This window comes from Aureobasidium pullulans, assembly GCF_000721785.1.
Source record: "Aureobasidium pullulans EXF-150 unplaced genomic scaffold scaffold_19, whole genome shotgun sequence".
Taxonomy (NCBI): domain Eukaryota; kingdom Fungi; phylum Ascomycota; class Dothideomycetes; order Dothideales; family Saccotheciaceae; genus Aureobasidium; species Aureobasidium pullulans.
This window is the reverse complement of record NW_021941039.1, coordinates 132,580-155,268: the sequence shown is the minus strand read 5'-3', so window position 1 is coordinate 155,268 and position 22,689 is coordinate 132,580. Positions and strand designations below refer to the sequence as shown.

The 22,689-nt window shown below is 49.1% G+C and overlaps 9 protein-coding genes across 9 annotated transcripts; 5 read left to right on the top strand and 4 right to left on the bottom strand.

The window, feature by feature from the left end:
- Window positions 1-952: 952 nt before the first annotated feature.
- Window positions 953-2,032, top strand: M438DRAFT_246568 (uncharacterized protein; the record flags this gene model as incomplete). Its single annotated transcript, XM_029899593.1, has 2 exons — window positions 953-1,762; window positions 1,934-2,032. Coding segments are annotated over 2 exons (909 nt in total), but the record flags the coding sequence as incomplete, so codon positions are not given.
- Window positions 2,033-2,841: 809 nt separating this feature from the next.
- Window positions 2,842-3,759, top strand: M438DRAFT_338086 (uncharacterized protein; the record flags this gene model as incomplete). The annotated part of the gene is made up of 1 exon (XM_029904072.1): window positions 2,842-3,759. The coding sequence occupies one exon, from the start codon at window positions 2,842-2,844 to the stop codon at window positions 3,757-3,759; it is 918 nt and encodes a 305-aa protein (XP_029757503.1).
- A 1,018-nt stretch (window positions 3,760-4,777) lies between these two features.
- Window positions 4,778-10,482, bottom strand: M438DRAFT_338085 (uncharacterized protein; the record flags this gene model as incomplete). Its single annotated transcript, XM_029904071.1, has 2 exons — window positions 4,778-5,640; window positions 9,327-10,482. 2 exons carry the CDS (start codon window positions 10,480-10,482, stop codon window positions 4,778-4,780), a joined length of 2,019 nt encoding a protein of 672 aa, XP_029757502.1.
- Window positions 10,483-10,981: 499 nt separating this feature from the next.
- M438DRAFT_348162 (uncharacterized protein) lies at window positions 10,982-12,315 on the bottom strand. The gene has a single exon (XM_029906075.1). It carries the CDS (start codon window positions 12,253-12,255, stop codon window positions 11,227-11,229), a length of 1,029 nt encoding a protein of 342 aa, XP_029757501.1. The 5' UTR covers window positions 12,256-12,315; the 3' UTR covers window positions 10,982-11,226.
- Window positions 12,316-13,286: 971 nt separating this feature from the next.
- M438DRAFT_348161 (uncharacterized protein) lies at window positions 13,287-15,550 on the bottom strand. Its single transcript, XM_029906074.1, has one exon. The coding sequence runs from the start codon at window positions 15,418-15,420 to the stop codon at window positions 13,507-13,509; it is 1,914 nt and encodes a 637-aa protein (XP_029757500.1). The 5' UTR covers window positions 15,421-15,550; the 3' UTR covers window positions 13,287-13,506.
- Window positions 15,551-16,189: 639 nt separating this feature from the next.
- Window positions 16,190-16,357, top strand: M438DRAFT_252995 (uncharacterized protein; the record flags this gene model as incomplete). The annotated part of the gene is made up of 1 exon (XM_029899668.1): window positions 16,190-16,357. A coding segment is annotated over one exon (168 nt), but the record flags the coding sequence as incomplete, so codon positions are not given.
- A 1,156-nt stretch (window positions 16,358-17,513) lies between these two features.
- Window positions 17,514-19,307, top strand: M438DRAFT_408077 (uncharacterized protein; the record flags this gene model as incomplete). The annotated part of the gene is made up of 2 exons (XM_029909933.1): window positions 17,514-17,813; window positions 18,213-19,307. 2 exons carry the CDS (start codon window positions 17,514-17,516, stop codon window positions 18,822-18,824), a joined length of 912 nt encoding a protein of 303 aa, XP_029757498.1. The 3' UTR covers window positions 18,825-19,307.
- Window positions 19,308-20,408: 1,101 nt separating this feature from the next.
- Window positions 20,409-21,179, top strand: M438DRAFT_78259 (uncharacterized protein). Its single transcript, XM_029910319.1, has 2 exons — window positions 20,409-21,045; window positions 21,103-21,179. Exon 1 carries the CDS (start codon window positions 20,546-20,548, stop codon window positions 20,951-20,953), a length of 408 nt encoding a protein of 135 aa, XP_029757497.1. The 5' UTR covers window positions 20,409-20,545; the 3' UTR covers window positions 20,954-21,045; window positions 21,103-21,179.
- Window positions 21,180-22,032: 853 nt separating this feature from the next.
- On the bottom strand, window positions 22,033-22,468 carry M438DRAFT_358024 (uncharacterized protein; the record flags this gene model as incomplete). Its single annotated transcript, XM_029907214.1, has 2 exons — window positions 22,033-22,383; window positions 22,448-22,468. 2 exons carry the CDS (start codon window positions 22,466-22,468, stop codon window positions 22,033-22,035), a joined length of 372 nt encoding a protein of 123 aa, XP_029757496.1.
- Window positions 22,469-22,689: the final 221 nt, after the last annotated feature.

Here is a 22,689-nt window from a genome sequence, read left to right as displayed (position 1 = left end):
GGATCAAGACATCGATCAAGACGGTGCGACCGTGATGTCGCTTACAACTTTGGTCTTTCCTAAACGATGAAACGCATGCACTTGGGTAGCGTGCTTCAGGTGACCAGCGAGCCTCGTGCTGAAGCGAGATTAAAGTAGAGTTTTTCCTCTCGGCGCCTCCCCCACAATTGGCGTTGCTTGCATGTTGCACAAACTTTGTGACTTGATGGAGATGCATGACTTGGCAAACTCCTCGATTGGTCTGGTTATATCAATGGTATGCAAACTAATGGTCAAGACAGAGGTCACTCGTCGGTGAAAGCTTCTAATCGCGGATTGACGGGCCTGCTCTCCTACGCAAATCTATAGCACGACTTGTATGACTGAATTATTCAACATCGGCAAGCCGCACTTCAAAAGTCCAGACGGGATGAAGCGCCCCAGAACGACTTGGCAACAACTACTTTGTTTCGAGTAGACATCATCCCTTCCTCGTGCTTCATCCATGCATCAACGTTTTTGATGATACGCGAGCTGCGCTGTCACATTATTCAGATCGCTTCCACCACTCGAACCTTGCCCTATACCAAACAAATCCAGGCATGGCCACTTGGCGTATCACTGCTCAATGAACGACATCTGTTACCCGCCTTGGCTGGATATTAGCCTATCGCTTGTGGCGCTGCAGTCTGTCTCGAACATTTGGATGTAAGGATGGACCATGGGACTGAGGTGAGCCCTGGAAAGAAGGAGGTAACAGCCCTCGATACATATAAGAGATGGATCTTTCTTGGAGGTAGGTTCTCTTTCTTCTTTCTCCCAAAGCATCAACTCTACTTCTCGACGTTCTTTTCGATTTCGCTCATTTTACCTTTTCATCTTCAATCCACCACTCTCGTTCATATCACCTACTTTCTTCGATCCTCTGGCAGGTATCATCTTTACAATCACAGTCGCAATGAAGTACTCTTTCTTCTCCGCTCTGGCACTTGCTGCCTCCGTCAACGCTCATGCCATCATGCAGCGCGTCACCGTCGATGGCGTTGACCAAGGATCCCTCACTGGTATCCGTGCTCCTTCCACCAACAACCCCGTTCAGGATGTCTCGTCGAACGATCTCGTCTGCGGTGCTAGCTCCTCCACTTCGGCCAAGCTCATCACCATCCCTGCCGGTTCTTCCATCGGCGCCGGTTGGGCTCACGTTCTCGGCGGCCCTCAAGGCTCTGGCGACGGTGACAACCCCATTGCTTCCTCCCACAAGGGCCCCACCCAGGTCTACCTCGCCAAAGTCGATGATGCCACTACCGCATCCGCCACCGGTCTCAAGTGGTTCAAGATCGCCAGCGACGCCGTCACCTCCGCCGGCGTCTGGGGCGTCGATGACATGATTAAGAACACCGACTCCGCAGGCTTCGGCTGGCAAAAATTCACCATGCCCAGCTGTGTGGCTCCTGGACAATACCTCATGCGTGTCGAGCTTTTGGCTCTGCATTCCGCTTCTTCCGAAGGTCAGGCCCAGTTCTATCAATCCTGCGCTCAGATCAAGGTTACTGGATCTGGCTCGTACTCGCCTGCATCATCCGCTCAGATCGCTTTCCCTGGCGGTTACTCGGCCACTGATGCTGGTATCCTTGCTAACATTTATGACACTTCCATCTACACCAGCTACAAGGCTCCCGGCCCTGCTGTGATCAGCTGCGGTGCTGGCAGTGCTCCTGCTTCCTCCGCCGTTGCTTCTTCCGTCGCTGCTTCTTCCAAGCCTGCTTCCTCCGCCGCTCCTGTTGTTTCATCTACAAAGGTCGCTACTTCGGCTGCTCCTGCTCCTACTACTTCTGCTGTCAAGACTTCTGCCGCTCCTGTTACCACTACCAAGGCTCCCACCACTTTGTCTACCATTGTCAAGACTGCTGAGCCTGTTACCTCCGCTGCTTCCTCCTCTGGCAGTGTTGCCAAGTACGGTCAATGTGGTGGTAAGGGCTTCACTGGCGCCACTGCTTGTGTCTCTGGCTCCACTTGCAAGGTTCAGAATGACTGGTACTCTCAGTGCATTTAAGCTATGATGGATGGGAACAAGAGTTTAAGGATGAAGTGAGATGCGCAGATGTGTGTCTTGAGTGTTTGACAGAGATTTGGATGTGCTTCGCTTCGATATATGATTGTTACTTCTTCTTTGACCAACAGAGCTTCCCGATTGGAATATGTTTATGATGCCTCTGTGAAATAGTTTTGTTTGCCTTGTTCTTCTGTTTCTGCCTATCTCTGTGTTCTTTGATGGGTGTTGATGCCACCAGGCCAGGTTACTCCCTCCTGCCGCTTAGACCAGTATATCTGCCCAACCAACAAGGCGAGCATTTCATCATATCAAGGTACAATGGCTCAGCACGACACAGTAGATGGATATTTTCCCATTCGGCGTCGCTGATCTCAATGTTACCCCAGAAAGACAAGACCCAATGTGACAGACTCATTACTAGTGCGCTTGGTTCGGAAGTGTTATCGCAGCACTTGGTGGACAACCGATCATCCAGGAATTTCAATCTTGCATCTCAATGCTACGGTTTGCCCCTCAGGCTCACGTGGCCAGCGAGATGGACAGCTTCATTAATCTGGAGACAAAGAGCACTTTCTTTCTTCTTCACAGATCGTTGTGATCGGAAATATGTTAGGGTGAACAAAGATGTCCCGAACAAGATGCTTTGTTCTCTTGTTTGACAGACAATGGGAATCTCGGTCAGATCTCAGAAGCTTTGTTCCCTTGGGCGAGTATATGATTCACTCAACCCTCGCACTCCTCTTCTTCCGGGTATCCTGGAGATCCAAGCACCTCAAAAAAGAAAACGGCCCCCCCAAAAACCGGTAACAATGAGCGTCAACACCAGCCCCACTCATGAGAACGTCCTGGAGATGTTTGAGTTTTTGACCGCTTCGACTTCACTGAACCCGCCCTGTCTCGAGACGTATAATGCTTCCTCTTATGAACTTCTAGAGCGTCGTCAATTCACTGACATGATACAGCTAATCAACCACCTTCTGTTTGTAGCCCGCATGCAGCACAATGATCAATTTGCTGCCGCCGTCGCAGGGATCCTCGAGAGCTGGGTCTTGAGAGGTGATCCCATGCCCAACTCCTTCATCAATGAGTCTGCCGACTTGTTCGCCACCATCGGCTACCACTTCCGTGTCATGCAATGGTCTGTTTCTGAACAGGCCGTTCAAGACATGATCGCCGCTACCAAAAACTTGACTCTGGACGATGTTGATCATCCTCTAGAACTCATAATGGACGGCGCTCGCATCCGCGAAGATTATCATTCCTTCACCCCTTGGGCTATGACTGCTTATCCTGGTATTTTCCACGATTCTAATGTGCCTGAGCAGTATGTTCCTACACTCAACCCGTACAAGACTAAAATCAAGCCTGACCACATCTGCGTAGGCTTCCCCTGCAACTTCTGCACGAAAGTGCAAAAGGACTTTCTCGCCCACGAAGCCAAACACTGGGAACCCCAACCCTGCATCTGCGCCCAACTCGATCAAGAGATCATCGCCAAAGAGCTAGACAAGAAGATCTGCCCACAATGCGGCAGACTCTGCATCGACGAAAACAGACGTATGATCCGTAATTGGAAAGATGCAGAGACTGGACATTTGGTCAGAAAGTTCGGTAAAGTTGATGAGATGAAGACGTTTGCCAATACTACTGCTATTCAGATGCAGAGGGATGTTACCGTGCCGGATATGGGACGTCATCTGGATCTGAACACGAAGAAATGGCAGTAAGTGATGTGAACATGAACAGCGTACACATCAGGTCTGTTTCCAGGTGAGTCTGCAATAATTAATGAGTAATGATACCATGCTTTCAATGCTGAATTCTTTGTCCAAAATGTCCTTTGTGTTGCCGACTTTGTTCTGCGGAAATGCGTGAAGGACTGTAAGCTTGGTCGTCGGCGTCGCGAAAGAAACTGCACCCGCACCTTCCGCGTGACAAAAAGGACAACGGCATTGGTATCCTTGCCAGTACTGCGTAGAAATTATGCACAAAAAGCAAAAGCAATGATTCCGCCCGGGTTCGAACCGGGGACCGCCTGTGTGTTAGACAGAAGTGATAACCAACTACACCACAGAACCAGATGATGACGAAATTTTGGTTACTATCGTTTAACAATCTTGCCAACACGAGGCGTAAACGTGCTCTACAATCGCTGGCTCTTTCAAAGCATCAGACGCTGTGAAATTACAGCCCTCGGAGCACACGATATTTTTCGTTGTTGTTAAAATATCCGGCGAGAATCCAGATCTCGAGGACTCTCAATGTAGTTTAATCACCTTCCACACATACCTCCTTCATATCGAAAACACTTCATGCGTGTTACAAGACTGAGTCTAGTTTATGTATGCAGGAGACATGGTCCATTGACTATCATCCTTACGAGGCAACGACACTTCAAATCAAACATCAGGTGGTAAATTAATCTTCAAGAGCTAGCAGCATTTCACATGTATATATAGAGATCACGGAGGGAGAGGATTCGAGAGTTAAGGGGTTTCTATTATGTGACCATCACTAGGATGAGAAGTGTAGATAGAAGTACATGGTGCAAAGTCTGTGAAAAGGGTCAACTTCTTTGTGCGCGATGTTGTTATATATGAGACAGGATGATAATTGAGGTCGTGGATGGAAGAGCATGGCAAAAAGTTACGCATTGCCTGTGCTTGCGGGATGATACACCACAGCTTGTGATCCACGGATTTAGCTTGGAGAGTTGTCCTTGTCATGCTTATGAGCAGTCGTACACTATTTTGGCGAAGATGGTGGAGCGGGGTGATGATGAGTACTGAGGTGGGCCTCGAGGTCTTCGTGAGTTTGAAAAGACTCTTTGCACCCAGCAACGCGACAACGTGTAGTTCTTGGCGAGCGGTGTGGCTGAGCTGGGACGAGGGGGGTGGATGGAGCGGATGGGGACGAGGGTGCGGATGCCGTAGGAGGTGCAGTAGATGAGCCAGCAGTGGAGCCAGGAAAAAGAGCTTGATATTGCTCCAACCTGTACTGTTCGTGCTGAGCGGCTTGCTCGTGCTTCAATTTTGCTTGAGCAATTTTCTCGGGTCCGGCGAAGTCAAGTCTCTGCTTACGCAGAAGGTTGGATTGAGTAGTCTTTTGCTTCTGGGTCAAATCTTTAGCGTTGATCTCTTCGAGAACCTCATTTGCAAGCCTTTCGGTATATTCTTCTGCTTCATTGATGTGTTCGAGGAAGTGGGAGAAAAGCGCGGAAGGGCGAAAGACTGGCTGCTTGTCGCAACCGTAGCACTTGTAAGGGATGACGGACTTACCACCGGAGTCGATTTGGAACTGTTTCATCAAGTTTAGACCATCTTCTTCGCGATGATCTACCCAGATGTGTCTGAGCATGTGACTCTTGTCGTTTGATTCTGTACCACACTTTGCAGGGCATGAATACATCTTCTTGATCTCGAGGTAGGTGAATTCACCACGCTGCGTGACATTGATATTACTGTCCGACTCACCAGGAGGGGCAGGACTAGCGGATCTTTGCCTTTGTTGACGAGTAGAAGACATTTTCTTGGCTGTGTTGATTGTGCGTTTGGCTTGTTGTTGGTTGTGGTGTTGTGGATGGAGACTAGAAAGTTCTCTCGAGGTTGCTAGATGCTGTGTTATATAGAATTATGTGTAGGAATGATGCCTCTCACTCCAAGGCAGAATAGACAATGGGCTTATCATGGTACAAAGACGTACTACCCTGTCAATGGTGAAAGGCAAAGACTAAACAATGAACGATATCGTGGTCCAAGTCTTTGTGCCATTGTTATGCAGATCATTCGAGGGGAAACTTCCTTCTTTGTGTACCATGATCCGAAGGTACGCCAACACGTTCGGATTGACTATGCTTTCCAGTAACATGACATGAAGATTTAAGCAGTGGACACAATCGGAACGAGACTAGTGGAACTCCGGAGGCGGAGTACGAGCGAAGCTATCATGCGACGACCCTCGAATTAGTGACAGTGAGTTACCGTCGAAGGAGTGAGATCGTACCACGTCCGAGTTATGTCTACTCGAACAGCATAGTCACGGAGTGCCTTTATTTCAATTAGTGGTATCGTGCCGGAGAGAATAAGCGACTACGATATAGAGCAAAATTCGAATGATAATGTTGCAGAATGACGAAGATGCTCGAAATTCGACAGTAGAAAAACGTGTATAATGCGAGAGAACGTACGAGAAAGAATTTCAGAAGAAAATGTGTATCACAGAATAGAATCTAACAGCGAGGAGATGCAATGATGAGGGAAATATCTCGATAGTAAAGAAGATTGAGAGAGAAAATGTACCGATTAGTGCATCAAATTATATGGCAACTGTGTCAGCATGACTACCAGAGTCAGCGAATTGTATATAAGGATTTTGAATGGTAAAACAGAGAGAGAGAGAGAGAGTGACCCTCTGCTCCTCATCAGTCAAGTGCCGTGGGTTGAACTTCACTCAAAAGACGAACCATCTCTTCATCATCTTGAGCATGATCCAACTTGATGTGAGATTGTGCTTCTTTACGAACATGAGACTTATGAAAGCATCCGGCCGCGGTGCAAGCGAACGGACGTTGCTGCTTGAATTTCTGCATCAGTTGTCTCTCAGCCAGTTTATGATGAGCTCGAACATGATGTTGGAGACATAGCAAATTGACAAAAGTCGGTGGTGAGTTGGCGCAGGCGATGGATGGGCAATAGTAGATCTGTGGCACGATAGACGGTTGCTGAATTCTTCGGGCTTTCCTTGCTTGTTGCTGTTGAAGAAGCTTCTGTTGAAGATGTTGCTTTTTGGGTGGGATTTGAGGTTTCATGAGCGTCTTGGAAAATGTTTGGGGAGTTGAGTGTCTCCAGGTCAGTTGCAACGAGGCTGTGCTCTGAGCCAGAGTGTTATCTGTGGGCGGACTATTCTTTGGTGATTGTGTAGGTGAAGACATTCTAGTGATCGAGTTGTGATTGTNTGTACCATTGTTTTACGCTTTAAACGCTGTCGACGAATCTCTGCACTTTTACAAGACCACACATCATGATGAGAGTGACGATTTATATGCACGTAGGGGTCTTTTGAGATCACTAAGCAGACATTTGATGAACAATCATACGACCATCAAATTAGTCATCCGAAGAAGTCACGCAGAGATCGTAGAACAGAGAAACTAGACAAGTCACGAGAAGGCATTTGAATTGAATGGCTTTTTGACAGGTCAATTAAGAAAGTGATGTCAGTTGATCGACAGCGAAAGTACATCGAACAACCGGTTCAAGCAAAGCTAAAAGAAATCGTTTCATGATGTCCATCGTTTTGCAGGTCAACTCCCCAAGCCTCTTTTCACATTCGTTTGCCTTATGCGAATCATGTAAAAAAGCAGCCCAATTATGGAGAACAGGGGGTGAATCTCACATTTGTAGCAGTAATAGGGTTGCACATTCGTGAAATTCAGTCCAATGCAAATTTGTCAAGCAATCAAACACTCACCTCACGATGCTCTAACCATACCCAAAGTTGTACGTTAGCAGCAGATAATGGCAAAAGAAGACAATATATCACAAACATCACATAGGAGTAAGTACACAGTGAAATCAAGAAAAAAGTGTTTCAAAGAAAAGAAGAAATATATATCGCGTATGCGCCATCAGCATCCAAAAACATGTTGTTCAGAGTCCATGCTAGTGAAACAAGTAGTATCAACTAACCGATCAGTCAAGGAAGTGATAAAAATCATCCTGTTCATTGAGCAGAAGATACAGTCTAGCCATACAAAGCAAGCAAAGCCTCCGCAGCATCTCGTTCATGTCCAGCACTATGATCCCGAAGACCAGCTTCATTGTGAAACTTTTCATCACAACCACCAAGAGGACAAATAAACGGCTTCTGAAGGTTAAAAACAGCAGTAAGACCATCTCTAGCATCCGAGTGCTCCGCAATGATGTGGTTCAAAATTACATTTCTGTCCAGTGTTTGATTGAGACCAGCACATCTGAGAGGGCAGTAATAATGAGTAGGTCTAGCTGGAGGTGGAGGCAGCGAACAAGGTAAATTCGGTCTTGTAGGGTTGTTCTTCCAAACCCTGATCTCCTCGTCCAATCTAGTTGTGTATTCCACAACGTTTTGAGGATGAGATGACTGAATATGTTGGATCAAGCGTTTAGCGTGAAAGAAAGGTTGGATGTTGCAACCGTGACATCTGTAGGCTTTTTTGACGTGAGCGTTTGTGTCGAATTGAAATTGTGTCAGGACATCCACTGCGTTTTCGTGATTTTGCCAGATGTGGATGTGCATGGTAGGTTTGCTGTTTAACATGTAACCGCATGCAGGGCAGTAGAATGAGGGGGTTGCGTGGTTGAGAGCTACAGTGGTGAATCGGGGCATCCGGTTCTCCATTGCTGTTTGTTGAAGCGTGTTGATGATGTGGGAGTAGATGGGTGAGTGAATTCGTAATCAGTGCAAGATGTCACTGATGTTATATAGATATTCGAGATTCATCACCGTCAAGCGAGTTGATATCAAGTCAGTAAGTCGCAACAATGCCATTGTCATCAACACAATGGGAAACTAAGCCTTAACAAAGAGGTGGAAAATATTTTGAAAGGGCCACTTATCACCTTTGTTTCGAAACGGGCCAGGACAGATTGTGCACCGCCATCGAAGCGGAGTAGGTCATTTCATGTATCGTCGACATTCTGTGCCGTCTCGTCGTGCTTGGCTTCGAGATCGACTCGACCTTATGGAGACACAGAAGAAATTTGGTCGTTCACGATATAGTACCCAATCGTCTACGGCTTTTAGCTAATATGAATAGACAGAGGATAGTGCATTTTCACGTCTGATGATCATTGGCAGTGTGACGATGGAATAGAGAGGCGTAAAGTAGAAGGAGAAGAAAAACTAACTTTGTATGAACGATGAGTTCGGAAGACTTGATAATTCGAATGGGCGAAAAGAGATAGCTTACACAAATGAGTGTTGCACAAGTGGAGAGTGGAAAGAAGGGAGCATAACAAATAGAGTTAGAAATAGACAACGTGCAAGCTGGTACTTCCAACAGGTACTTAGGATAGCGATATAATAAACGCAAGTACTAAAAAAGAAAAGTGAGATTTTGAGCTGTGAGGAAAGGAAAATGAGAACTTACAGCACAAATTCCCCCCTCACTCCCCATCCTCATACCAATTCTCAATCATAACCTCCTTATCCTCATCACAAATATCCCCATGTCCCCTATAAAAATGCTCCGTCCTCAATTTACGAGTCGTAAACCTAACTCCACAAGAAACAAGACAAGGCCACGGTTTCTGATTACGTGCCAGAAGGACGAGTTCATCACTATCCTGGGGGTGTAAACGTTGAATGTGGTTGCAGAGTTGGTTGATGTTGACGAATGCGCGGTCGCAGTGGAGGGCGTCGCATTTGAAGAGTTTGGGCTTTGTTGATGAGGTGGGTGTGGGTTTTTGGGTCTTTGTGGTGGAGGTGGTGGAGGTGGTGGAGGTGGTAGGGGGTTGGGGAGAAGATGTTGCTGCACTTGTGACATCTCTTAGGGATCGCTGTTCTTTCTCAGCGGCTGTTTGCTTGTTAGCGTCGGCAATGTTGGAAGCACACTTGTCCGAGTATGACTGGTAGGGAGCTTGTCGATTTGAAGGGGTGCTCTTGGCAGCAGGAGCTTTGCCATTCTTGCGAATAGGTGTCGCACGATGATCAACAGGCGAAGGGGCTGAGAAGCGAACGATAACGCGAGGTAATCTACTTGTCATGTTCATATCAGGGCTTTCCGCGACCTCGATGGATTTGGTGACAAGCTTCAATGGAGCAGGCTTGTTCGTGGAGGGACCGGTGCGCTGAGGTGTGACAGCTCGCAGGTCCTCGAAGCTAACGTCCATGTCGGGAGTCAGGGCGAGATCCTCGGCATCATCATTATTAATCGCAATGGGAAGAGCAACGGACGAAGGAACAGTCAGCTTAGCATGGGCTTGTGGGGCAACATACCTGGAGTCGAGGAACAGACGATCAGCATCCTCGTCTCTCAAATGAGAATTAGCAAGCTCGCGATTCGACACACGAGAGGGCTGAGGCGTGACAAGTTGTAGCTCGGCGAAGCTGACATCAACAGTAGGAGTCATGGCGACATCCTCGGCGACATCCACTGATCTAGCTGCACGACCGTAGGGAGGTTGAGAGAATCTGGGAATGTATTGTGGTTGGACGAATTGGGGGATAGCCTGTTGAGAAATTGGCTGGCGGGGAAATTGGGAGTCGAAGAGACCTTCGCTCAATTCTAACTCGAGCCCTGCGGCGAGTGCAGCGTGATCCGATCTTTGATGACGCAGTAATGAGTAGAGTCTTGTGAATTCTTCGTGGCAGATTCGGCAATCATAGACCTGTTCAGGTGTAGTGTTGTCTGGAAGTGGATAGAGGTCAAGGGCGAGTTGTTCCCTTAGGCTTTTGGCGTCATCGGCGTGCATTTCATTGAAGTGTCTGGGTAGGTCAGGGTTAGAAGGAGGTGTCCAACCACATACATAGCAGTTTCTTATTCTCTGGCTTGGGTCAATAGGAGCGCATGGCACAGTACCTGCCTGTGTCAGCTCTGGTTGCTGAGAGTTGTTTGAGTTGTTGAGGAAAGAGAATATCTTTGCGAGTGATTAGCGAGTGGTTGGAAATTGATGGTATGGGGTGGAATATGTCCGAGGTAGACGCATGGGCTGCTGCTTTTGTTATAAAACCACTGAAGTGGACACAAAGAGGAGAGGAAGAACAATCAGCTTCTACTCGACCAAGGCATTGAGAAGACTCACAAAGAGAAATGGCAACAAAGTGACAAAGGACAGTGTCTTTATATCCTTTGTGCATATGACATCTTTGAAAGCAAAGTCTTCGCTGTTGATCCCAAAGTTACTGACAAAGCACGACAGATGTGATGACCATCGAGCCCGTCGAAAGGGAGAAAAGCAAGAAAAAGTATGAGCGAGTAAAAAAGTCGTCGATATTGAGCTATGGTATCTCAGTGATTGAAAAGAACAGAGCCAGTGCATTGGCAGGGGTATCCGCGGGAAGGGCAAAAAGAGGTTGAGTTGCAGTAAGGGACGAGCCGTGAAATTGATTTTGGCGAAGCAACACGAACAGCGTCCGAAAAGATGGGACCTCAGATCAAATAATCGGGCGAATCGAGGTGTAAGCAGAAAGCAGAATTTGCCGTGGTCAGATATGCTTCACCAATAACCAGGAACTCCAGGAGTGAAGATATGATGATGTTGCTGATGCTGATGTTGTGGTTGATGCTGCATCTGAGGCTGATGCTGCATTGATGGTTGTTGCATCTGCGGCTGTTGTTGTTGAAGTTGTTGAAGTCGATGCTGATGATCCCTCTGCGTCTGAGCCTGCAACTGCTGCTGCAACTGCATCTCAGCCTCATCCACATCCTCCATATCCTCTTCCTGTCCCTCATCACCCTCCCCTCCACCTCCTTGCTCTTCCTCCTCCACAGCCTTCTGCTGCTTCAACTGCAATTTATACTTCTGCAACTCATTCGCCACATCCTTTTCACTAAACAGGCCATCAGGATACAAACTCCTCAATTTCTGCAACCCCTCTTTCCTCCCCACCCCACTCGCCGCAATCTCCTTGATTGCCTCCGCCACACCATCAACCTCCCTAGCTCTGCGTCTGTGATTCGGCAGCGTGCGCACGTCAACAGGCGGATGGTTATGCAACGCTGGATCCGTATCCCCCCATCTAATCTCCCACGCCCCATCCGGCTCCCCCCTTTCCACAGCCCAAGCCCACACCCGGCTCGGACACCCCATTTTCAAACTGCCCTTATCCCTCCTCCTCTGCTCTTCCGTCAGATGTCTGGTGTTCTTCGGCTTCCCACCCAACACGCAAGTGATGTGCCATTTATAGTACGCAGCGTTGGGGACGATTGTCTTTTTCCCGTTTTTGGACGAGGTGGGTTTGACGCCGGCTTTTTTTACAACGTCGAAGCCGTGGTGCAGGGTGTGGGTGTGGCAGAGTTGCATTAGGTCGGATAGGGAGGGGGCGCGGAGGCCGCTGGGGATGGGTTTGATGTAGTAGGATTCGCCGTCTTTGGCTGTCATTGTTGGGCGAGGGAGGGAGGGCGTGGTGGTGGGGTTGGTTGGCGGGGTGGAGGTCGTTGTCGCATCTTGAGGTGGAGGTGGTGGAGTGGGTGTTCGATGTTCGGGCGCGTTTAGCTGGGCGATGAGTTGGTCGTCGAAGTCCATGCTTGCTTTTTGTTCCTTCCTGGACGGGTATGCGACGATAGTTGTTTGATGATTCGAGACTGGAAGTCGCGATGCGCGTGTGCTGCTGGCGATTGTGGGGAGACCTTTGAGCTTATTCTCAGGGTCAGAAGTCGTGGGGATTTCGACGCGTCCGCTCCAACTTTGTACTTACGGCTTTTAGGTTATTCATCAAAAGATTGATGGATAACTAAGGCATAACAGCGATTAATGACTACAAATTCTACGCATCGATAGCTTATAGAAAGCTCTATCCTTAAGTGCTAATTTAGTAGGTATAGGTTCTCTATGTACAAAGATATCTAGTGATTTGTTATGCATTTTTTCGTGTACAAGAAACAGACTACTATCACCTGAATAGCTCGACGGTCTTAAGCTATATCTACTTAAAAATCAAGTGTATAATAGCTTATAGTATTCTCTATAGTCTTATATAGGTTAGGTTAGATCTTAGCCATTGTTGCGGCGGTTATCTATAATAGAAGGAAAATATGTTGCAAGACATATACGGCTTGATTTAATCTTTTTTTGCACGGCAAATAATTCGCCAAAATCCAAACAAATTGGACTATTTTAACATTACTTAATTGTACAGATTACGTAGTAACGACAATACGAGATAAGCTAAAAAAGAGCGCAATGATAGAATATACTACAAGCATCTAACTACTATCTTTTTAATATGATATAGTCCACTATGTGTTGCGCAATTAGTCGAAATGTCGCAAAAAACACGAAGTTTTACAACTTTCGAAAAGTTTGGAGCGGGTGCGTCGAAATCCCCACGACTTCTGACCCTGAGAATAGCCAAGACTTTTGTCCCTCGGGAAACATCTTTTGGCCGCTTCTGACTTGATTGCTTCCTTACATCCCATCTCGACAAACATTCACGCTTGATTATTAGCCAGACATGTCAGTGAGAATGAGAAGATGGTATGAGGAGGCAAGAGAGTAAACCTTTGGAAATGCCTTCTGCCAATTGTGGGCAGGTTGAGGACAGACCCTGCACAGTCGAGTGGATTGTCGAATATTATCGTATTGAGTGATGAAAGATGCTCAAGTATTGAAATGCTAGATAACAATGATATGAAAGCACGCCAGAAACGCCGCTGCTCAAGAAAAAGAGAATGCCAATGCTTACGCAAAAATGTAAGAATACAACGCCTCATGCCACAATGCCTTGACTCCTCTGCTTTCAATCCATCCGATGAGTACATAGGAGATCATCATCTCTTAAACGACCTTGGCCTTTCCCTTTCCTTTGGAAGTCTTCCTAGGCTTCTTGGGTTGTTCCTCCTCCGGCTTGACGGTTTCTGTGGCGTTCATCAAATCAGTGAGCCAGTCGGTTGGTGCAGCTTCGGCTTCTTTCTTTGCTGGCGGCTTCTTTTCCTTCAGAACTGGAGTGGAGTCTGCCTCGACTTGTTTCGCCACAGGCTTTTCAATGTTCAAAACTGGCGTGGAAACAACCTCCTCCGCCTTCGAGACTATGTTAGAAGCTGCCACCTCCTTGGAAGTGGACTCGACAGGTTGCGCGACTTGAACATGTTCCTCTGTTTTCTCGGCCGCCAGCTTCTTCTCTTTTGCCTCCTTGGCTTCCATGGCCTTCCTCTTGGCTTTTGGGATATAAGGCTGGCCCTTGGGTTTCGGGTTGAATCTCTGTTTCTTCGCCTTCTTAATTGGAGGCTTGACAGGTTCAGGCATTTCAGGACTTGACTGGATGGCTTCTTCTGGAATCACAGCACTATCCCAGCCAGCCACCACGTCAAGTTCAGTGCTGATCCTCTTGTGTCGATCTTGATCGCTTTCTTCACTGCGATCGGGTTTGATGAGTTCTTTGGCGTCTTCCTCGGTGAGGATTCTGGAGGTATCATCGTCGCCAGTGATATGGGCGACGTAACCCAACCATTTCGTGAGCCATTTATCGTTCACCTCGCCAGATGCAAGCAGCTTGGGATCCGTGCCAGCAGGGAAAACAGGTGGGTTGGGTTCTGGAGCAGTGGCCAATACCTCTTCGATCGGTGGAACATTCTCAGAGACCTTGATTTCTTCGGCAACCTCTTCCAGTATCTGTTCCGGCACTTCTGCAGGAGTGGGTGTTGGCTCGGGTGCGGTTGCAGGGCCAGCTACAGCAGGGAGACTGAGACGTTGACGTTTGACAGGTCGCGTGTCTTCACTGACGTCGCGAACTTCACGAGCCAGTGGAAGCGTCGTCTGTCTTCTTGAACGTTTGTCGATCAGAGCAGGTTTGGCATCGATTTGTAGACGCTTCAACTCGCGTTCTCGCTTTGCCGCCTTCTTCTCGTCCGCTTCACTCTTCACCTCTGCCTTGATAGTGTCCTCCTCAGCCGTGGCGTGGTTTTGTTCATGCTCTGCTTCTCGTGGCTTGTCCGGCTCTTTCTCTTCTGGGGTATCTGCTACCGCTTGCACTACCCTCTCTGCGACTGGCTCATCCTTGTGCTCTTCAGCCTTTTGCTCCGGCTCTTCCACAACATCAGGTATGATCTCAGGTGCACTGGCAGCTGTTGGGATTGGCACAGGTGCCGTGACAGGAAGTTCGGGTACACTCTGGGTGTCTTGGAGAGTTGGCGGATCGAGATTCGAGTCGTCAATCTTGCGACGCTTGTTGCTTTTGAGCTGGGCAGGAACGGCGCTGAAGTACTGGGTAATCTTGCGTTTGCCGGCTGACTTGGTAGTGAGAGCTGGTGACTTGATCGAAGGAGTGGCCTGAGGGTTGCTGGTCTGCGCAGGGGCTTGTGTTTGTTTGACGGCAGGAGAAGGCACTCGTTCATGAACGGCGTCGGTGTTGGACGTCTCATTGGTCGGCCGTAGATGGGGAGAGTTTGGCGAATCGGATGGCGACGGTGTCAACAGGACTCCTCCTTCAGGCAGTAGCTGGTGTGGCGCTTGATCTTGTTGTGTTTCGGGCAATAGTTCCTGTCGCATTCCGCTGCGCCGGCTTCTCCTCGTTGCCGACGATGACGAGGCGACTCCTCCAAGACTGGGGTTGGCATCAATCGTCAGGCGACGCAGTTCCTTGCTCATCTTCTTGCTGCTTCCAGGCACAGATGCCGACACTTGGGCTGTTCGTTCGGCTGACGGCGTCGTCGGAGGTGTCGCGCTCGTCTGCGCTCGTCGCGTTGATACCATTGTTCGTGGGAGCGTTCGATGATGCGAGGATCCAGTAAATCCAGGTTCGAAGGAAGGAGCCAGAGAGGTGTTATATCCGTCCAAGATTGCTTGTGTCGCACCTTCCCAAGTCTCGTGTTATGTTTTGTGCAATCCAGAATGGGAAAGGAAGCTGCAACTGCCACAATCAAAGCCAATTGTCAATGCACGGACCTTTCTTGACGTAGCCACGCAGAAACAGCCCAACAGCCTTACCCGTACTCGTATTCCTTCCTTTCTTGGACTACATCTCGTCCTCTCCTGTTGTCTCTACTCGACATCAACGTGTCTTGTTCAACCATGTCGATTCGAACAGACGGCCAAGCAGCTTCAAGAATGAGACCTTGATCTCGACCTCGATTCTCGACACCGCACAGAGTGACATCTGTCTCGTCTGAAACCAAGACATGGAAAGGACTGCTCGCAAGACTTTTGTGTCTTTCAGTGGAATATTGTACCTTGTCGAAATGACCTCCAAGAACACATCCGACCGGCGATGGGACTCATCGTCAAGAGATAGGTCGGTCATGGGCAACAGATCCATCTCGGCCATTTCCCACGTGGGGCTTGGGGCCTGGGCAGCCTCGCGACTTCCTCGCGCTGGATGCTCGTGAGTCTTGTGAGAACTTCGTCTTCCCGTTCACAGCCCTCTACATCTACATCTACATCAGCGACTACGCCAGCTCATCCTCAACCACTTTGCCCATCACGTTTCTTATTGCTACACATCAAGACTATGGATGCGCATCAAAAGACCTTCCCGTTCCTCAGCCTGCCGCCTGAACTACGTGTCATGGTCTATAAATGTGTATTCGAGGATCAAACCCAGCTGCCACGGAGTCACTCGCTACGCAACGTATCACACTTGGTCCACGACGAAGCAACTCCACTGGCACTACGCTATATGATCATGGTGGTTTACAAATCAATTTCTGGCGACCAGACTGTTCGCACCTGCCGTCCCGTTTACCACGTCAGGCCCATCCCCAGCAATACCATAATTTCTTGGTCGGAATTCAGCAAAAATCACACTCGCTTAGCAGGCCGTATCCGACAATTCGGTCTCCTGGTGATTTGCAACGACAATCCATGTCGTATTCCATTCACCCTGTCCCTGAGCTTTGGAAAGGCAGCCAACTACAACTTCTACCATCTCTGGGACCTTTGGACTGAGCCAGGCCCCTCGGACGATATCATAATGCTAGCAGTGAGGGATTTCGAGGGCATGCTTGCCGCTTGGCCACTTGATCTCAGGATCGATTCGGTGGAAGGCATCAACAGGGTCATGGTTGAATCAGAGACTTGTGCCAGACGACAACTCATTGTCTGGAAGCTGCACTGAATCAACATGTGGCGTCCCAAAGCTCTTCATGTTACGATACGCTGCTTTGCTTGAACTCATGAGTCTTTCGCTTTGCTTCATCTGCCCTCGGATGCTAGGATTGATCTCGCGCGGAATTGGAAGAATGCACAAGTTTTGGTCATGCCCAACATAACGATGCTAACGCATAAGACTATCATTCATGCAGTATCACTCTTTACTGCCACTACTACATGATCTTCCACTTTGTCGTCTTCCTTCTCTTTTCCCGACTTCTCATATTTCCTGACCTCAAGATCAATGGCATCGTTACGCCCAAGGCTATGGATGGTACGCAGACTTCCAATATAGAATTCTTATCTCCAGCCTTCCTTGTATTATCACCCGAGCTTCGCCTGATGATCTACGGGCATGTTTTAGACGATCCACTGAAGCGCATCGAGCAACATCCTTTGCGCGGCGTATGCAGTCACATCCATGACGAGGTAAACCTAGAACTACTACGAGTCATGACCACTACCATCCACACAGACGAAGCATCTTGCCTTCTGACCAAGAGTTTGCAACGTGACTATCATCTGGAGAGAACGTGCTCGGAATGTCAATGCACCTTCTTCGCAAGTGAACAGCCAATCGTTCTAACGTTAGCACTTTCTTTGCGTGTCAACACTCCGGCTCACGTGAGATTTAAGCATGGTTTCACTAGTTTCGTCTTTCATGGTCTTGACGTTAGAAATTCGAATTGTGGTCTATCATGTCTTCCGAAAATACCAATACCGTCAAACGTCCGGTACGACAAGGCTCGAGGATTGTTTGCGAAGAAGCTATGTTAATACTACTATGCACGATCGAACTCGAAAGGGAGCCACCGCTAGTACATCTCTATCGCCTCGATCTTGCCCCCGCTTGGCCAGATCACGAGACGGACACCAGGATAACCTGGAAGCGTTCTACCAGTCACGGCTTTCACCATGACTTGACCATTTCGACTGTTTTCTCATCCACAGAATGTGTGCAGTTGAATTTGTTACCCTCCATCACTACACGGAGGATTGTATGTCGCCACCTGTGTGCCAACCCAGCCGAATGAGTTGGGGGAGCGTTTCAAATCCACCATGATCTAGTGGATGTCTGGCTTCATCCTTAGGTCGGTGAACGGTGTGGAAAAGGTCATAGCCGAGTTTGACCCTCGCACTGAACAGGTTATTGCGTCTCGGAAGGTTAATTCGATTCAGAAAACTTTTACCAAGGACTACTCTGCGCCATGTTCGCACCTCCGGATTAACGATGTTTGCTTCGCAATCTCAAAATTGCGCTGCAAGCTGTGACTCAGCAAACAACTTGAACTTGCTCAATATCGCACCGGGAAATTCCATACCTGACGCACCAACTCGATCTTCCCTTTCTTTCTCTCTATCTCTCTTCGTCGCACGCCTCGCTCAAGTTCCCGAAGATGTCACACCACGGATCCACCGCCTCATCTCTCTTCGTCCTGCCACTAGAGGTGCGACTCTTGATCTACGGTCACCTCGCCGACGAACCCATCTGTCCATACAAAGGAAATATTCACGATTCCATACGATCCGTGTCGAGAAGGATTCGCGACGAGGCCACTCCAGTATTGCTGAGACGGGTTCATCTCTTTCTCGTCGCAAACCGGGATGAGGTCCTCTCCACTTCCTACCTCTTCAAATCTTCAACCTTTCATTATATCGAGATACCCTGGCTCTCGTTCATCGGATCAACCTATTCACCTTGGCTTGATCAATTTGATCAAATCACTTTGTCGCATCGCAGATATATCGGAACATGCATCACCAAGAAGCGTCGAGAGAAAGCAAAGATTCGTATTTACAAGGACGAGATGACAGAGAAGGCCTGGTTTCAATACTACCAAAGAAAGACAGAAGATTGGCTGGCCGACTTGGACTACTATTCGATGCAAGGACTTGACAGGATTATGGTCGGTTTCGAGGCTCATTCGGATAAAGTGATGGAGTACTGGGCGAAAATTAGGGAAGGAGAAGAAGATTTTCCTGAAGACTTTAAGATACCTCGATTCTGATATGGGCAGATGCTGCACAGCATTCATTCTTGTCTGACGGGACTTCGGTCGTCGCTGCAGACTCGAATCCGCGCTGGAGTATATGACGCCGCGAACTCAACTACAAACACAATTACCTCACTATCTCCCTTGCAAGCTGCTACACACCCGCCTTCCTTCTTCATGCTTCCAAACATGTCGGATCCAAATCTCAATACTACCTCGCTCAAGATTCTGCCGTCGGAACAACGGCTGATGGTCTACGGCCAGCTATTCAAAGACAACTCACGGATCAGTCACGTCTTCGAGATCATTCGAATGAGACGGCTCCGCTGATACTTCGTCAAGCGAGGATGCGAATTGGAATGATGCCTGAAGGACAGGAGTCACTGTTTCTCTTCCTCTATTCCCTGGTTATCAACACTTCATAAGAAGATGCCCAGGCTCAAGTTCACTCGATCAACCTATGTCCTCGACGCAGAAATTCAAGAGGGCCGACTGCCTAGTCTCCATTATTCTTTTCCCACGTCTGCAAAGCTATCCATAACGACATCGAACCTTCTGCTGCTCGAAGACCTCTCAATCACTTTCCTTGCACAATCTTTCGCCAGACCCTCATTTGCTGCAAGAGCACTTCTCAATTTACAATCTTGGAGTCAGTTCAGATGCTCCCGCCTCGCTCCTTTTCTCCGTAGTCTCGGCCCCGGCACCTTTTGTAGCAACTTCTCGCATCACTATGGAGCCGCTTTTTAGATTTCGCTACGAGGTCAGCCACCTCTCTACTTCTTGCATCGGTATGCCGAGCGCTGTCGCAATAATCGTTCGCTCCGATGGATTTCCTAATGTCACCGCGCACGCTACGAGGATCTGGCTCGTTGGCCGAGTTTAACCCACAATGAATTTACACCCCTCCTCCCTAAGACCTTTACAATCCGCTTCCTCCCGAAATCCTGCATACATGCGAGGACCACATCAAATTCTCTCCCCTCGGTCACACAAACACAAAATCCACAAAGATCAGGTTTCCACGACTTGTGATATGTCTCGATAATCTCGGAGTTCTATGGTCACGCAGCTCTAAATTATGTCACAACAGTGTGGTCTTCGAAAAGGCAATTCGATGCCTTTCCGCCTATTGAACCCCCTCTCCCTGATCTCCGCCATGAGCAGCGTAACCCTCTCTTCCACACTAGCGGCGAAAAAAAAAACGAGTCTCTGCACAAAGGTGCCGAAGACCTCGTGCGAGAGCAACGAGATCACGCCCTCCAGTGCCTCCCTGGCCATCACGACAGAGACCTGAGCCAAGACTTTGCTGCCGAAGGAGGTGGCGGACAGCGAGGCGAGGGTTTTGCAGGTTTGACGGACTGCAGGGAGGGTGGAGGGAGCCATGCGATCGAGGATTTGCTCGACGAGCTCGGAGGGTAGGGAGAGGAGGGTGCGGGGTATGGTGGTGGTGGTGGTAGACATCTAGGGAGTGAGATGTATAGTTTACTGCTGGGTTTGTACGCAGTTATGATGATGGCACCTTCACCGATCACTGACGTCAAGGACACCGGATGCATGGGACCCAGGTTCTGGCCTAGAGATTGTCGCTGGTGTCGAAAAGAGGGATCGAGCAGATGATCGTTAGGTTTAGCGCTTACTCTGGGCAAATATTGAGGGCGGTTGGGAAAACAAAGGGACGAGGGAAGTGGGTGTATGTTTGCAAATTTGCGATAGCAGAATAGGTGGTAAGGATTGGTATGCCGGTGTGTTCTTTTTCCCGCGTCGTGCACACCGCCTTGCCGAGGAGGACCGCCTCGCCGCCCTCCGTCGCAACCAGGAGGAGTATGACCTGCTTTCCAGTGCTGACCTTGCTCGCCGCCGTCGTGGCACTGTCACCCCTCGCTCGTCCGACTGTGTCTCGCTGGCAAACCGCACCCGCCGCCCCTATGGTCCTGACTCTAAGAAGCGTTGTCGTGCCTGCGACCTCGACCGCCGCACCCGTGAGCGTCGAGCCGCTGATGCTGTCCAGCGCGCTGCTGAAGAGGCCGAAAAGGCCAATCGTGGTCGCCGTCGTGAAGAAGAGAAGCTCGCCGCTTAGCGCAGCGACTTTCAGTGTTCAAATGCCGCTCTCTTTCGCCTTCCCCCGCCCACTCGCCCGAGCCTAGCTTCCTCGCCGGTGACACGATCAGTGCTGTTGAGGTCATGCTCGTTTTCCTGTGCTTCCGCTGCACGTACCATCTCGATGCCGGAGGGATGGGTAAGTTGATTTCACCCTGCCGCCCCCTCGCTGTACGCATGCGCTAACAATTCTTAGACGAGTGCGATAACATCGACAGAGGGGACTTACACTGGATTCGAATGCTTATGATGATTTCACATATGCAGAATGTGGGGTCAGTTAGCTGTGGGATTGCAAGATGTTTTGTTGGTTGGATATATGGTGACTGAGAGGTAGTGCATCCTTCGGCGGTAAGATGGAATGTAGAGTAAGAGGGGACTTTCTTTCTTATTACGAATGTCGCCTTGCAAGCGGTAGGGGAGAAGCTGGATCCAAAGGCTCATGTTGGCTTTCTACAGACGGTTTGTTCGCTTAGCTCGTTGTCAGAATGCAAGAGAGTTCGATGCTCTGGATCCATTGCCGCTGAGAGTGGTGACTAAAGGGTACTCTCTGTGGACAGTTACGCCGGTGACAAGATTATCTTGCATTTTGATGATGCTTCTGCAGCCTTTGCAGCCTTGGCGGGTAGGATGGGATGTATCCAGTAGGACAGGACCCGCAGTACGATTAGAACGATAGACAATGCATTTGCACGACTGCATAGTACGTTGAGACGATCGGGCTTCGAGTGTTGGTATTCGTGTATCATAGGCAGTGGTAAGTGTTACCTGCTTTGTCGTGCTATCTATCATCGCCTTTCTCGCGGTGTCTCTGAGTCCTCTCCCATGTCCCCTTCGCCGTGTATTCATCAATCCTTTCGTTCATCCATTCTTCTTCTGGTTCTTCGACTTCTGTACGATCCGAAGCAACGCATCAATTCTAGCCATCAGCCTTGTTGCCAGCAGAGACCTTGAGCCGGTAGAGGCGTTCGAGCCAGGCCATCGGGTCTCTTGCAACAGGCTCCCCCCTGACTCCCGATGCTCCTCCTTCTCCCTTTTGCTCTCCTGCCATCATGCACATCCTTCTTGCCACGGAAGACATAGTACATGCCCCCAGTATCATGAGCCGCGACTCCCACACGATGTCTCAGGTTGACGAGCCGTGATCGGAAATGTTGCGCAGATCTTGCAGCTCTGTGATGCTGCGAGGACCTTTGGGGTCAGCAGCTGAAGGGGGGTTAGCAGAGTTTTTGAGGGCAGGAACAGGTCCTCGAGAAGTACCAGGCGAGTTGTTGTTTGTTTCGGGGGCGGTCGAAGCAAAGTCTTCATGCTTGGGCTCAGCCTGGGGCTCACCAATGGCGAGATGGTCCCAGGCTGGGATGACAAGCTCTTGAGGTAGCGTGCCGTGCTGGACGTAGTACTTGGTGTCTCTTTCGCTGTCGTGGTAGATATGCGCCATTTCTCTGGCGTTGAGTCCTGCTTGGAAGTACTCGGGGGTCTGCACGATCGCAAGTCAGTGCCGGGCGCAGATTGAAACGAGGCAGAGGCAATGTTAGACTTACTTGCTTTGCGTGGTCTGCCATATCTACAGATGGTGGTGTGGTTGTAGTTGATGGAAGAAAGGAAAATTTGTTGTTGCGCAGGACTATCTCACGTGGGATGGTGAACGATTTTCACTTGACGGGAATTCCGCGTCGTCACGTCGATTGACGAAAGAGGCTAGCTTGCGATTGGATACACGATATCGTCGGACTCTCGGGCTGCAGGTAGGTCATCAATCTGTGCCTGTCATCTCTGAGCAAAG